Source organism: Leptonychotes weddellii, chromosome 12 (genome assembly GCF_054177405.1).
Source record: "Leptonychotes weddellii isolate Sample4059 chromosome 12, ASM5417740v2, whole genome shotgun sequence".
Taxonomy (NCBI): Eukaryota; Metazoa; Chordata; class Mammalia; order Carnivora; family Phocidae; genus Leptonychotes; species Leptonychotes weddellii.
The window spans coordinates 83,293,941-83,307,737 of record NC_138380.1 but is presented as its reverse complement, the minus strand read 5'-3'; the positions used below and the strand labels follow the sequence as shown (position 1 = coordinate 83,307,737).

The following is a 13,797-nucleotide window of genomic DNA, read 5'->3' as shown; positions in this document are numbered from 1 at the left end:
GTTTTGTCTCTCCCAATTAGAAACTAAAAAAAGTTGTTTGCTACTTACTAGGCACGGAGGATACAACCCTCACCCTTCACTGTATCCTCAGTGCCTTGGAACTGGCACACAACCAGAAACCAACAGATACTTGTTCAATTAATCCCCCCTGACTTGAAATGACTTCTGTATTATATTCGGAGGTCCATAAAACTTGCTTTATTTCTGGACTTCCCATATAATTCCACCAATTCATCTACGTATCTTGTGCTAAAATGGTTTCAGTTGCTATAATTTTAACATAGGATATGCCAAATTTTCCTTCTTCTTAAGAATTTTTCTAGTTATTTTAATGTTTATCTGGAGGGAGAATGTCTTTTGAAATTCGCATTAGGACTATAATCATTAATACAGGTTGAACTGCCACCTTCAAAAAAGTTAAGGCTTCCAACCAAAAATGAGATATGCCGTTCCCAATAGTTATTTTAAATCTGCTTTACAATTTTCAGTGAGACATTATAGTTTTCAATATACCTGGAGTATATATGGTGGTGCTTTTGTTAAAAGGCATCTTTTCCCTCATGTACATTTTTAACTGGTTATTATTGGTACATATTTTTAAGAAGGTATTGCTTTTAGTATATATGTATTTGTATGTTATATTAGGATATTGTGTGCATATATGTATACACACAAATGTACACACACACACACATTCTCTCAACACTTGTCATTTGATCAGACTCTTTTACTTAAGGTGTTTCAGGTAACTCCCTTGCACGCTGCCTATGTGCAATGCTCTCATGTACAAATTATGACAATACTGCCTTCATCCTGCCACTCTTTACACCTCTTACTGGGTCACTTACCAGTTAACTGGTTAGTACTTTTAAAACACTCTTAAAATAATGATACTAGAAGACACTTCTTAACATTCTGGTCTTACATCTTCTAGTATTTCAAAACTAAATATTATTCTGGCTATTAGTCTTCAATACATATCTTCATCATATTAAAGAAATACACTTTTACACTTTGTATTCTAGCAAATGCTTATCCAACACCTGCCAAGAAAAACGTATTACTTTACTTCTATTAAAGTGATGAATTATAATAATAGATGTCCTAAAACTGAAACATTCTTGTATTCTTTGGATGACTCCTACTTGACTCAGCAAGTTGATTTTTAAGGAAAAGCTAGATATGACTGGCTAATCTTTCCTTTAGAATTTTTGGATTAGTATCCTGTAGAAATTCTTCAGGATGTTTTTGTCAAATATTGACGTGTGTGTCATACTAACCTAAAAGCTCCAGGAAGTCTTATTTCCTACATGGTGTAGAGAATTAGTTAAAGTTTAGCTACTGTGGTAAAACTGTCTAAATTCAAATCTCGATTTTGCCACTTGCTAGTTATATGACCCTAGACAAATTCTTCACTTTCTAAGGTTCCACTTTCTTAACTATAAAAAGAAAACAGAAGGTTGTATGAAGCTTAACAGAGGCTAATTCACATGAAATTCTTAGAAAAATGCTTGCATAATGTATAAATCTTGCATCAAGTATAAAGTAAATAAAAGTTAACATTAATAGAAGCCCTAGTATCCAAAGAATCAGGACCAATGCCTTATTAATAGAAAAAAATGGGTAAGAGGGAATCATGGAAAAAAAAATAAAGAAACACAGATACATAATTTAAACATTTTATTATAACTGAAAAATTAAAAATGTACATTTATTCTCCAATTTTCTGACACAGGGCAAGGCCTCTCTTTGAACAGAGGATTCGTTGAATGGGACTCTGCATTAGCTTTCTTGAACAAACCATATTATCAAGGATTTAAAGCAATCGGAATACTAAATCCTTCTAAATTTTTATGACTTACCTTTCTAACTTAAAGTAACTTGCCTCCCACCCAGTTAATTTGATAGCAACTTTGTTAGGTCTTTGCAAAGCACTCCATCTGTGTATACTTAAAGGACACACAGAGAGTAATAAAAAGTTGGTATACAAAATTGGAAACAACTACCTCTTACAGTCATCATACTTCAACTGGTAGCATAAATACAGTCTTACTAGAGACTAGTAGCCTACTAGCTGCGAACACTCGGCTTGCCATGTTATCAAGCTACTGTTACTTACAGAGGGACTGGAGAGCATCAATTAATCCAATAAGTCTGTTGAGAAGGGAAGGTTCATAGTATATTGGTATCTGTGTCTCATACCAATATCTTTTTCCTAAAAGTTCTCATCCATATTTTGAGACACACACAAAACTTAGAAGTTGCAAAGTGACATTATATATGAAAGCCAAAGCTCTTTCTTCAAAAATAAAAGAATTATTTTAAAATATTACATGAAGAGAAAGGTGATTAGCACGTATGTCCTTATGACCCAGGCCCTACAACAGCCTCAAATTATGAAGACTGATGCCTGTGGGTACATACACATGTTTCCGTGTATAAACATTCACATATAAATAAATATAAACATGTATGCATATGTGTATATAAAACAGAGTATTTCTTTACAGTATCCCAAAACATTAATTCTTCCATCCTGCCATACTAAAAAAAAGTTATCTACCATTTATTCTCTCCTTTCTCATACTTATTTACTCTTTCTTCCTGGTCTTATTTTTTGGGTCCCCCGCCCTTTCATTTAATTGCAAAAAAGAGCTAGGGACTTTGGGATCCTTATTTTTACTAGAACAAGTATCAAAGTACCCACATTCTAGTTTCTCTTCCATTCAGCAATCATTAGCCTTCAAGAAAACCATGCTGTTCTCCTAAAGACACAAACTTGAAAGACTTTAAATTTTCTATGAAGTATTACACACCCCAACAAATATTACAATCATGAGCTTACCTTATTAATTCTAGTTGTGCAAGTTCTTGATTTGCTTGAAATATAGGCTTTTTAGTGAAGAGTTCACCAAGGATACATCTAGTGGAAAAAATATCCATCATTACCAAATGATACGATTTTACTCCACTACCAAAAATTTCAAGTAAATTAAACCAGTCAGTAAGCCTATCTTACCCACAGCTCCATACATCAATAGCAGGTGTATATCTTTCTTCTCCCAATAGCAGTTCAGGTGGACGGTACCATAAAGTGATGACCTTGTTAGTATACGGCCGACTAAAAAACACAGAAAGCAACTCTTTAGAGTTATTATCTGTTAGAATAAGAGAGATTCTCTTAAGAAATACTATTTTGGCTAATCAAAGCAATCCTACAATCCTAACTAAAACCAATTTCATCTGCCTACTAAGTTCAGACATGCTATTACATCTGACATACGTGATCATAAAATACATTTGAGAGCAATGTGATTAACTGAAAATTTCCTTAATACATAAAAATGAAAAGTAGTTGGCTGATTTTAACTGTCTTTTGGTCAAAAAAAGGTCCCAACTGTTCGGTTCTGTTTTTCCTTTCCATAACTTTAAAGGGGATTAACTGACTTAAAGGAAGTTGATTGATTTTGACCAAATCTGGCAAATTACCAATGTGTGGCAAGATATAGTACAAATTGGAATCACCTAATAAAAAATTTCACCTGGGCATATTTTTGACAATATTTCACTGACTGCAACCCCACTTTAGTATGCAAATACAAAGTACATAAATGTAGACTGCAGTAGTTGAGGTCTATTCTGCAAAGCACCACTGGCAATAGGTAAGATACTTTATCAGATGATTCTTTTGTCACCTTCTAAAAGAGAGGATATATACATATTGCTACCTCTTTATTTGCCAGTGGGGCTTACATCCAGGGGACCAAACAGGCTGTAGGGAATTGAGATACTTCTCTAAAAAGGCTTTCATGCAGACTCCCTTGTGCCAGGGATGAGCACAAAGCCACCGTCTGAAAACCCACTAGACTGTTATGAGGAAGATTCACTTGCTGATCTTAAACCATCCACAAGAGGGGCAGGGGCCTGTTGGGACTCTGTCCCAGGACAAAGGCGCGGCCAGGCATCACTGTTGCGCGCGCTCTCCTCCTACTCTGATGGCACTCCCAACCCTGCACTCTCCTGTGGCCCTACTAAAGCTGGCAGGTGCACCCCATCCCTGCACTCTCCCGCAGCTTCCCTAAAGCTGTTGGTCACACACACTCCACCTGGGAGATGCTCCCTGATCACCTGGCTCTGGTGGCCGGGGGGGCTGCATTCCTGGGTCCCAGGAGAAAGTAATAATCAAACAGTTCTTGGCAGGCTACCATACCAAGGGCACCACACAGACTGAAACACACCCCAGTCTTTCTGGGAAGAAGGCCTATTTACTTGTCCTGCAGCTTCAGCCTAAGGGACAGACTGCAGGTTTGCCAGACATCTACAGTCAACAGAGGTGCTCTCAGGGAATGTAGGGCAGGGGACACCATCCTTGTGCTCTCCAATGACCTCATTACAGCTCACTGGTATCTCCCAGAAAGGAGCTTTTTACTCATCTTATGCTCTGACTTTCCAACTGTAGCCCAAGGGATATCTCCAGATCACCTGGTCCGCAGGCCAGAGGATTTACAATTGTGGTCCCACATGACTACATATATTTGTATACATTAAAAGCTGCTGCCTGAGGGTCTGGCTTCCAATCAACCTGAATCTAGGTGCTGACTGAGATTCCTGCCTTTGCAACACTGACTGGTCTTGGAACATCCTCAATAGTTGGTTCCTATCAAATATAAATCAGACTGCTTAGACAAACACAAAGGTCTGAGAAACAGATGAGCTAGGGCAAGGCTGAAAGATAAAGATCATCTCCTACATAAGGCCACTACTCCTTCAAGACTAGAAGAGATAGCTGTTTTCCCTAAACATAGAAATAACACAAAGTCAAGCAAACTGAGGAAACAGAAAACATATGTTCCAAACAAAAGAAGAAGATAAAACCTCAGAAGAAAAAAACTTAATGAAACAGAGGTAACTAATTTACCTGAAAGAGTGAAAATGGTCATACCAATGTTCACCGAACTTGGGAGAAAAATCAATGAACACAGTGAGAACTTTAAACAAACAGAAAATATAAGAAAGTACCAAAGAGAAGTCACAAAGCTGAAGAAGACAGTAACTGATCTGAAAAAAGAAAAAGAAAACTAAACTAGAGGGATTCAACAGCAGACTAGATTAAGAAGGAGAGAAGAGCAGTGATCTAGAAGATAGAGCAGTAGAACTCAAACGAGCAGAGAAGCAGAAAGAAAAAAAAAAAGTGAAAACAGCTTAAGGAGCCTATGGAACAACATCAAGCAGAATAACATCCAGATTATATGGGTACCAGAAGGAGAAGAGAGAGACAAATGGGCAGAAAACTTATTTGAAGAAACAGTGGCTGCAAACTTCCCTAACGTGGGGAAACAGACATCCAGATCCAGGAAGCCCAAAAGATCCTATAAAAATGAACTCCAAAAGATCCACACCAAGACACGGTATAAGTAAAATGTCAAAAGTAAAAGATAAAGAGATAATCTAAAAAGAAGCAAGAGGAAAACAACTTTTACGTTCAAGGGACACCCCGCCACCCCCACCCACCCACCCCCCACCCCCCCGCCCAGGCCTGCGTAAGACTTTCAGCAGAAACTTTGCAGGCCAGAAGAAAGTGCACAATATATTCAAAGTGCTGAAAGGAAAAAAACTGACAACCAAAAATACTCTACCTGGCAAGGTTATTATTCAGAATTAAAGGAGAGAGATAGAGTTTTCCTCTCAGACAAGTAAAAGCTAAAGAAGTTCATCATCTAAATCAGCTTTACAAGAAATGTTAAAGGGAATTCTTTAAGCTGCAAGGAAAGAAAGTACACTAGTAACAAGAAAACATGCAAGTATAAATCTCACTGGTAAAGACAGAGTAAAGGCAGTGGATTAAAATCACAGAAAACTACTATCAAGGTTAAAAGACATAATTAGTAAAAAGAACTGTAATTACAATAATCAGTTAAGGGATATACAAAGGAAAAAGATGTAAAATGTGACATCAAAAACATAAAATGCAGGGATAGTAAAAATGTAGAGTTCTAGAATGCATTCAAACTTAAGTTGTTATCAGGGCGCCTGGGTGGCTCAGTCAGTTGAGCGTCCAACTCTTGGTTTCAGCTCAGGTCATGATCTCAGGGTCCTGGGATGGGCCCTGCATCGGGCTCCACACTCAGCACAGAGTCTGCTTGAGATTCTCTCTCCCTCTGTCCCTCCCCCTGCTTGAATGAGTGCTCTCTCCAAAATAAGTAAATCTTAAAACAAACAAACAAACAAAAAACCCCTTAAACTGCTATCAACTGGGCGCCTGGGTGGCTCAGTTGGTTAAGCGACTGCCTTCAGCTCAGGTCATGATCCTGGAGTCCCGGGATCGAGTCCCGCATCGGGCTCCCTGCTCGGCAGGAAGTCTGCTTCTCCCTCTGACGCTCCCCCCTCTCATGCTCTCTCTGTCTCTATCTCATTCTCTCTCTCAAATAAATAAATAAAATCTTTAAAAAAAGAAAAAAAAAACTGCTATCAACTTAAAATAGACTGTTACATATATAGGCTGTTACATGTGAGCCTCATGTTAACCACAAAGCAAACATCTATAGGAGATACACAAAGTAAGAGAGCAATCTAAGCATAACACTAAAGAAAACCATCAAACCATGAAGGAAGAGAGCAAGAAGGGAAGAAAGGAATTACAAAACAGCCAGAAACAATGAACAAAATGGCAATAAGTACAGACCTGTCAATAATTACTTCAATGTAAGTGGACTAAATTCTCCAACCAAAAGACACAGAGTGGCTGAATGAATAAAACAAACAAACAAACAAAAAACAAACAAGACCCATCTATCTGCAACCTACAAGAGACTTGCTTCAGATGTAAGAACACACACAGCCTGAAAGAGATGGAAAAAGATATTTCACACAAATGGAAACCAAAAGAAAGCAGGGGTAGCTTTATAGACAAAATAGATTTTTTTTTTTTTAAAGATTTTATTTATTTTTTAGAGAGCGAGCGAGAGAGAAACAGCATGAGAGGGGAGAGGGTCAGAGGGAGAAGCAGGCTCCCCGCTGAGCGGGGAGCCCGATGTGGGACTCGATCCCAGGACCCTGGGATCATGACCTGAGCCGAAGGCAGATGCTTAACCATCTGAGCCACCCAGGCGCCCGACAAAATAGATTTTAAAACCAAGACTGTAAAAAGAGACAAAGAAGAGGGATGCCTTGGTGGCTCAGTCAGTTAAGCATCTGCCTTTGGCTCAGGTCATGATCCCAGGGTCCTGGGATTGAGCCCTACATCGGGCTCCCTACTCAGCAGGAAGTCTGCTTCTCCCCCGCCTCCAACATTCATGCGTGCATTTCCTCTCTCTCAAATAAATAAAATCTTAAAAAAAGAGAGAGAGAGACAAAGAAGACCGTTACATAATGATAAAGGGGTCAATCCAACAAGATAGGAGCACTCAAGACAGGAGCACTTAGATAATGTAAATATTAACAGACCTAATGGGAGAAATGGACAGCAATACAATAATACAGGGGACTTAATACCCCACTTACACCAATGGACAGATCATGTGGACAAAAAAATCAATAAGGCAACATTAGCTTTAAACAACCAATTAGACCAGATGGTTTATAAAGATATATACAGAACACTCCATTTAAAAGCAGCAGAATATGCATTCTTCTGAAGTGCATATGAACATTCTCCAAGAAAAATCATGTTAGGCCACAAAACAAGTCTCAATAAATTTGAGAAGCCTGAAATCACATTAGCATCTTTTTCATTCACAATGGTATGAAACTAGAAATGAATGGAAAAAAACTGGGAAAAAAAATCACAAATATGTGGAGGTTAAACAATATGCTACTAAACAACCAATGGGTCAATGAGGAAATCAAAGGAGAAATAAGTAAATACCTCAAAACAAATGAAAATGGAAAATGCAACTTACCAAAATCAATGGGATGCAGCAAAAGCAGTTCTAAGAGGGAAGTTCAAAGCGATAGAGGCCTACTTCAAAAAAACAAAATCTCAAATAAACAATCTAACTTTACACCTAAAGGAACTAGAAAAAGAAGAACAAGCAAAACCCAAAGGGAGTAGAAGGAAGGAAATAACAAAGATCAGAGCAGAAATAAATGAATTAGAGATCAGTAAGACAACAGAAAAGATCAATGACACCATGAGCTGGTTCTATGAAAAACAAACAAAACTGACAAAACTTTTTAACTAGACTCAACAAGAAAAAAAGGTAAAAGGCTCAAATAAAAATTCCTCGAAACATATAATCTTCCAAGACTGGATCATGAAGAAAAATAAAATCTGAACAGACCAATTACTAGTAAGGAGACTGAATCAGTAATCAAAAACCTCCCAACAAACCAAAGTCCAGGACCAGACAACTTCACTGATGAATTCTACCAAACATTTAGAGAAGACTTAATACCTATCCTTCCCAAACTCTTCCAAAAATTGATGAGGAGAGGGGGCGCCTGGGTGGCTCAGTTGGTTAGGCGACTGCCTTCGGCTCAGGTCATGATCCTGGAGTCCCGGGATCGAGTCCCGCATCGGGCTCCCTCCTCGGCGGGGGGTCTGCTTCTCCCTCTGACCCTCCTCCCTCTCATGCTCTCTGTCTCTCATTCTCTCTCTCTCAAATAAATAAATAAAATCTTAAAAAAAAAAAAAAATTGATGAGGAGAGAACACTTCCAAACTCATTTTATGAGGACAGCATTACCCTGATTAACAAAACCAGACAATGACATCACATAAAACCAAAATTATAGGCCAGTATCCCTGATGAATACAGATATGAATATCCTTGACAATGATGCCCACTCTTACCCACTCTCATTTGTCATATTATTGAAAATCCTAGCCAGAGCAATTAGGCAATAAAAAGTAATAAAAAGGCACTAACACTGAAAAAGAAGAAGTAAAACTGTCACTATTTGTGGATGACATGATTTTATATATAGAAAACCCGTTAGGGTTCACCAAAATACTGTTAAAGGTAATAAACAAATTCTGTAAAATTTCAGGATATGAAATCAACCATACAAAAATCTGCTGCATTTCTATACACTAACAATAAAGTATGAGAAAGAGAAATTAAGAACGCAATCCCATTTACAACTGCATCAAAAAGAATAAAATACCTACAAGTTTAACCAAGATTAAAGACCTGTACACTGAAAACCATAAAGACACTGATGAAAGAAACCAAACTCACAAATAAATGGAAAGATGTTCCATGCTCATGGATCAGAAAAATTAATATTGTTAAAATGTCTACACTATCCAGAGTATTCTATTGATTCAATGCAATTCCTATCAAAGTTCCAGTGGCATTTTTCACAAAAATAATACAAAACTATCCCAAAATTTGTATGGAACCAAAAAAGACTCCAAATAGCCAAAGCAATCTTAAGAAGAAGAAGAAAGGTGGAGGCATCACACTCCCTGATTTCAAACAAATTTACAAAGCTATAGTAATCATAACAGTACAATACTGGAATAAAAACGGACACATAGGTCAATGGAACTGAATAGAGAGCCCAGATATACACCCACACATATATGGTCAAGTAATTTATGACAAAGGCAAGAATATACACTGGGGAGGGACACCTGGGCGGCTCAGTGGGTTAAGCGTCTGCCTTCGGCTCAGGTCCTGATCCCAGAATCCTGGGATCTAGTCTCATATTGGGCTCCTTGCTTGGCAGGAAGCCTGCTTCTCCCTCTGCCTGCAGCTACCCCTGCTTGTGCTGTCTCTCTCTCTGACAAATAAATAAATAAAATCTTAAAAAAAAAAAAAAAAGAATATGTACTGGGGAAAGGACAATCTCTTAAATATCAATGGTGTTGGGAAAACTGAACAGCCACATGCAATAGAATAAAACTGGACCACTATCTTATGTCATACACAAAAATTAACTCAAAATGGATTAAAGACTTGAATGTTAACACCTGAAACTATAAAACTTCTAGAAGAAAACACAGGCAACAAGTTCCCAGACATCAAGTCTTGGTGGGTTTTTTTTTTCTTCTTTTTTTGGATCTGACTCCAAAAGCAAAGGCAATGAAAGCAAAAATAAACAAGTTGGGACTACATCAAACTAAAAAGCTCCTGCACAGCAAAGGAAACAATCAACAAAATGAAAAGGCAACCTACTGAATGGGAGCATATTTGCAAATCGTGTATCTCCTAAGAGGTTAATATCCAAAATATATAAAGAACTCATACAACCAAATAGCAAAACAACAAAAAAAACCTGATTAAAATATGGGCATAGGATCCAAAGAGACATTTTTCCAAAGATAACATACACATAGCCAACAGGCACATAAGATGCTCAACTTCACTAATCATGAGGGAAATGCAAAACTACAATGAGAGATCGCTTCACACCTGTTGGAATGGCTGTTATCAAGAAGACAAGAAATAATAGGGATTGCCAAGGATGTGAAGAAAGAACCCTTGTGCATTGTTGGTGGAAATGTAAACTGGTGCAGCCACTATGGAAAACAGTATGGAGGTTCCTCAAAAAATTAAAAATGGAAATCCCATATGACCCATATGACTAATGGAAATACTAATCTGAACCTCCATGTTCACTGCAGCATTATTTACAATAGTCAAAATACGGGACAACCTGAGCGTCCATCGATGGATGAATGGATAAAAAAGATGTGGTACACATAGTAGTCCCCCCTTATCCATAAGGGATATAATCCAAAACACCCAGTGGATGCCTGAAACCACAAATAGTACTGAACCCTATATATACTGTGTTTTTTGCTAATCCATACCTAACTATAATGAAGCTTAATTTAGCAATTAGACACAAGAAGAGATCAGCAATAATAATAGAACATTTATAGTAACATAAGGTAATGAAACTTGTGAATATGGTCTCTCTCTCCCCCTCAAAATATCTTATTGTACTGTACTCATTCTTCTTATGATGATGTAAGATAATAAAATGCCTATATGATGAGATGAAGTGAGGTGAATGATGGAGGCACTGTGATGTAGCATTAGGCTACTATTGACCTTCTGATGATACATCAGAAGGATCATCTGCTTCTGGACTGGGGTTAATTGTAGTAATCTGAATCTGTGGAACACAAAACCCAGACAAGGAGACTACGTATATACAATGAAAATACTATTCAGCCATAAAAGAGAATGAAATCTTTCCATTTGTGACAACATGCATGGACCATGAAGGTACTATACTAAGTGAAATAAGTGGACAGAAAAAGACAAATATCATATGATCTCATTTATATATGAAATCTAAAAATCAAACAAATAATAAAAAAACTCATGGATATAAAGAACAGAATGGTGGTTGCCAGCGAGGAGGTGGAGCAAAATGGACGAAGGGGGGTCAGGAGGCACAGACTTCCCGTCGTGAAATGACTAGGTCATGGGGATGTGGTGTGCGGAATGGTGACTGCAGCCAATGGTACTATAGTACCTATTTAAAGGTTGCCAGGAGAGTGGATCTTGAAAGTTCTCGTCACAAGAATAAAACAGAAATTTTCCTTTTGTAACTTTTTATACTGACAAATGATGACTAGACTTATTGTGGTCATTTCAGAGTGTATACAACTGTGAAATCATTACATTGAGACTAATATGTATGTGTGTAGTTTTTTTAAAAGATTTTGTTTAAAATCTTTATTTTAAGGGCGCCTGGGTGGCTCAGTCAGTTAAGCGTCTGCCTTTGGCTCAGGTCATGATCCTGGGGTCCTGGGATCGAGTCCCCACATTGGGCTCCCTGCTCAACAGGGAGCCTGCTCCTCCCTCTCCTCCCTGCTTGTGTTCTCTCTCTTGCTATCTCTGCCTTGCTTTCAAATAAACAAATAAAATAAAACCTTTATTTATTATTATTTCTTTATTTGAGAGAGACGGGGGTGGGAGAAGCAGAGCAGCACAGACTCTGTGCTGAGTGTGGAGCCCGAAGTGGAGCTCAATCTGATGACTCTGAGATTATGACCATCAAGAGTCAGACACTCAACCAACTGAGACATCCAGGTGCCCCCACTAATACAGTGTTGTATGTCAATTATACCTTGATTTAAAAAAGTTCACCGGTTTATGCCTTAATTCCTTTTAAATTTGAAATCCCCTATTTTTCTCATTCAATCCTATACTTCCTTCAAGACATAGTGAAAGACTAATCTCCATAAACTCTAATCTCTATTATCAACAGATTTATTTTCACATTCTTATTTTTTTAATCATACTTAACACTATATTCTATTTTATGTTTTCTATCTTCCCCAGAAGACAAAAAAAATCCCACGTACCATTCTTTATTATGAACCCCATACACAAAGCCCAGAACAATGTTGAACACAGGCCAGACACTTTGATGTATACGACCTTGCAAGTTCAGTTGACATATATGAATTAGCTGGGTGGGAGAACAAAGTTTGTGAAAAAAAAATTTTTTTTTTTAAATATTTTATTTATTTGACAGAGAGAGAGATAGCGAGAGCAGGAACACAAGCAGGGGGAGCGGGAGAGGGAGAAGCAGGCTTCCCGACGAGCAGGGAGCCCGATGTGGGACTCGATCCCGGGACTCCGGGATCATGACCTGAGCCGAAGGCAGACGCTTAACGACTGAGCCACCCAGGCGCCCAAGTTTGTGAAAATTTTAATGACCAGTTTTCAAAAACATTTCAAGGATCTATAAGCATATGACACCTATGGTCTTGTTAACTCAAGTGTAACTGGATACCTATGGTCTCAAGAAAATGTTTAAATTAATATAAATCTATCTGTAAACAGTTAATACTTTATTTTTATATTTAAGAGTGGTTTTTAAATATGTTTTAAAAATTAAAAGTATGTTGAATTATGTAGCGAAATCACACAAATTAAAGTTATTAAATTTTATTGAAAAGAATATTTAAATAAAAGATTATTTTATATACTATGTATCAAGTTCTAGGCAACATTCAGAACATAGTCAACTTTAGCAGCTAAAATTAAGACTAATTTTTTAACTTTTATCAAATTCATAAGTGAAAATATTTAGTACATTATCAAAAATGATTAAACACAAAACTAGATGAAATATACTTCTAAGTATGTGGCAAAAATATTTCATATATACCATTTAATGGCTTTTCCAAATATTTCTAAATTTTTAGTTTCTGTCAGAAGAACTAGGTAAAGACAGACAAAACATTCAACTGTAAAATATGACACAGAAAGTTCAATTTTATTTTTTTTAAGATTTATTTATTTATTTATTTATTTGACAGAGAGATAGAGAGCACAAGTAGGCAGAGCTGCAGGCAGAGGGAGAGTGGGAGAGGGAGAAGCAGGCTCTCCACTGAGAGCAGGGAGCCCGATGCGGGACTCAATCCCAGGACTTTGGGATCATGACCTGAGCCAAAGGCAGATGCTCAACCAACTGGGCCACCCAGGCGTCCCAAAAGTTTGATTTTAAAACACGAGTATCTCAAAACTGGGGAAATTCTTCCATTTGTAAAGTGAATAAATATTTGGACTGATATGTACTTTTTGTAAAACAAAGTACCATCACTGAATTTTCATCGAATTTTTCTTTACATTGAATGACATATCAATAGAGATCAGTGACTATCTGTTCAATGACAGATCTCAATACTCTGCCCTTAGATAATCCCAGGAATTCAAAAGACTGGGGTGGGGTGGATGTGGGGAGATGAGAAACAGTTATGGTCTTCCCTACCTTTATCCCCAACAAACAAAAGCACCACCATAAGGGTTGTGTCCCCAGGCGGCTCAACCTGCCATCTGGTCTAAATAGATAAAAGGCAAAAGCAAATGCTCAGAGCAAGATCCTA

At 37.6% G+C, this 13,797-nt stretch overlaps 1 protein-coding gene across 2 annotated transcripts in view; it reads right to left on the bottom strand.

Moving 5' to 3' along the window:
* CDK13 (cyclin dependent kinase 13) overlaps positions 1 to 13,797 on the bottom strand; it is a 122,392-nt gene that overhangs the window by 18,639 nt on the left and 89,956 nt on the right. For both annotated transcript variants that reach the window (XM_031031442.2, XM_081800763.1), the window contains exons 8-9: positions 3,020 to 3,121; positions 2,846 to 2,923 (exon numbers count right to left, since the gene is read on the bottom strand). In XM_031031442.2, the coding sequence (XP_030887302.2) occupies positions 2,846 to 2,923; positions 3,020 to 3,121 (180 nt within the window). The remainder of the gene's footprint in view (positions 1 to 2,845; positions 2,924 to 3,019; positions 3,122 to 13,797) is intronic.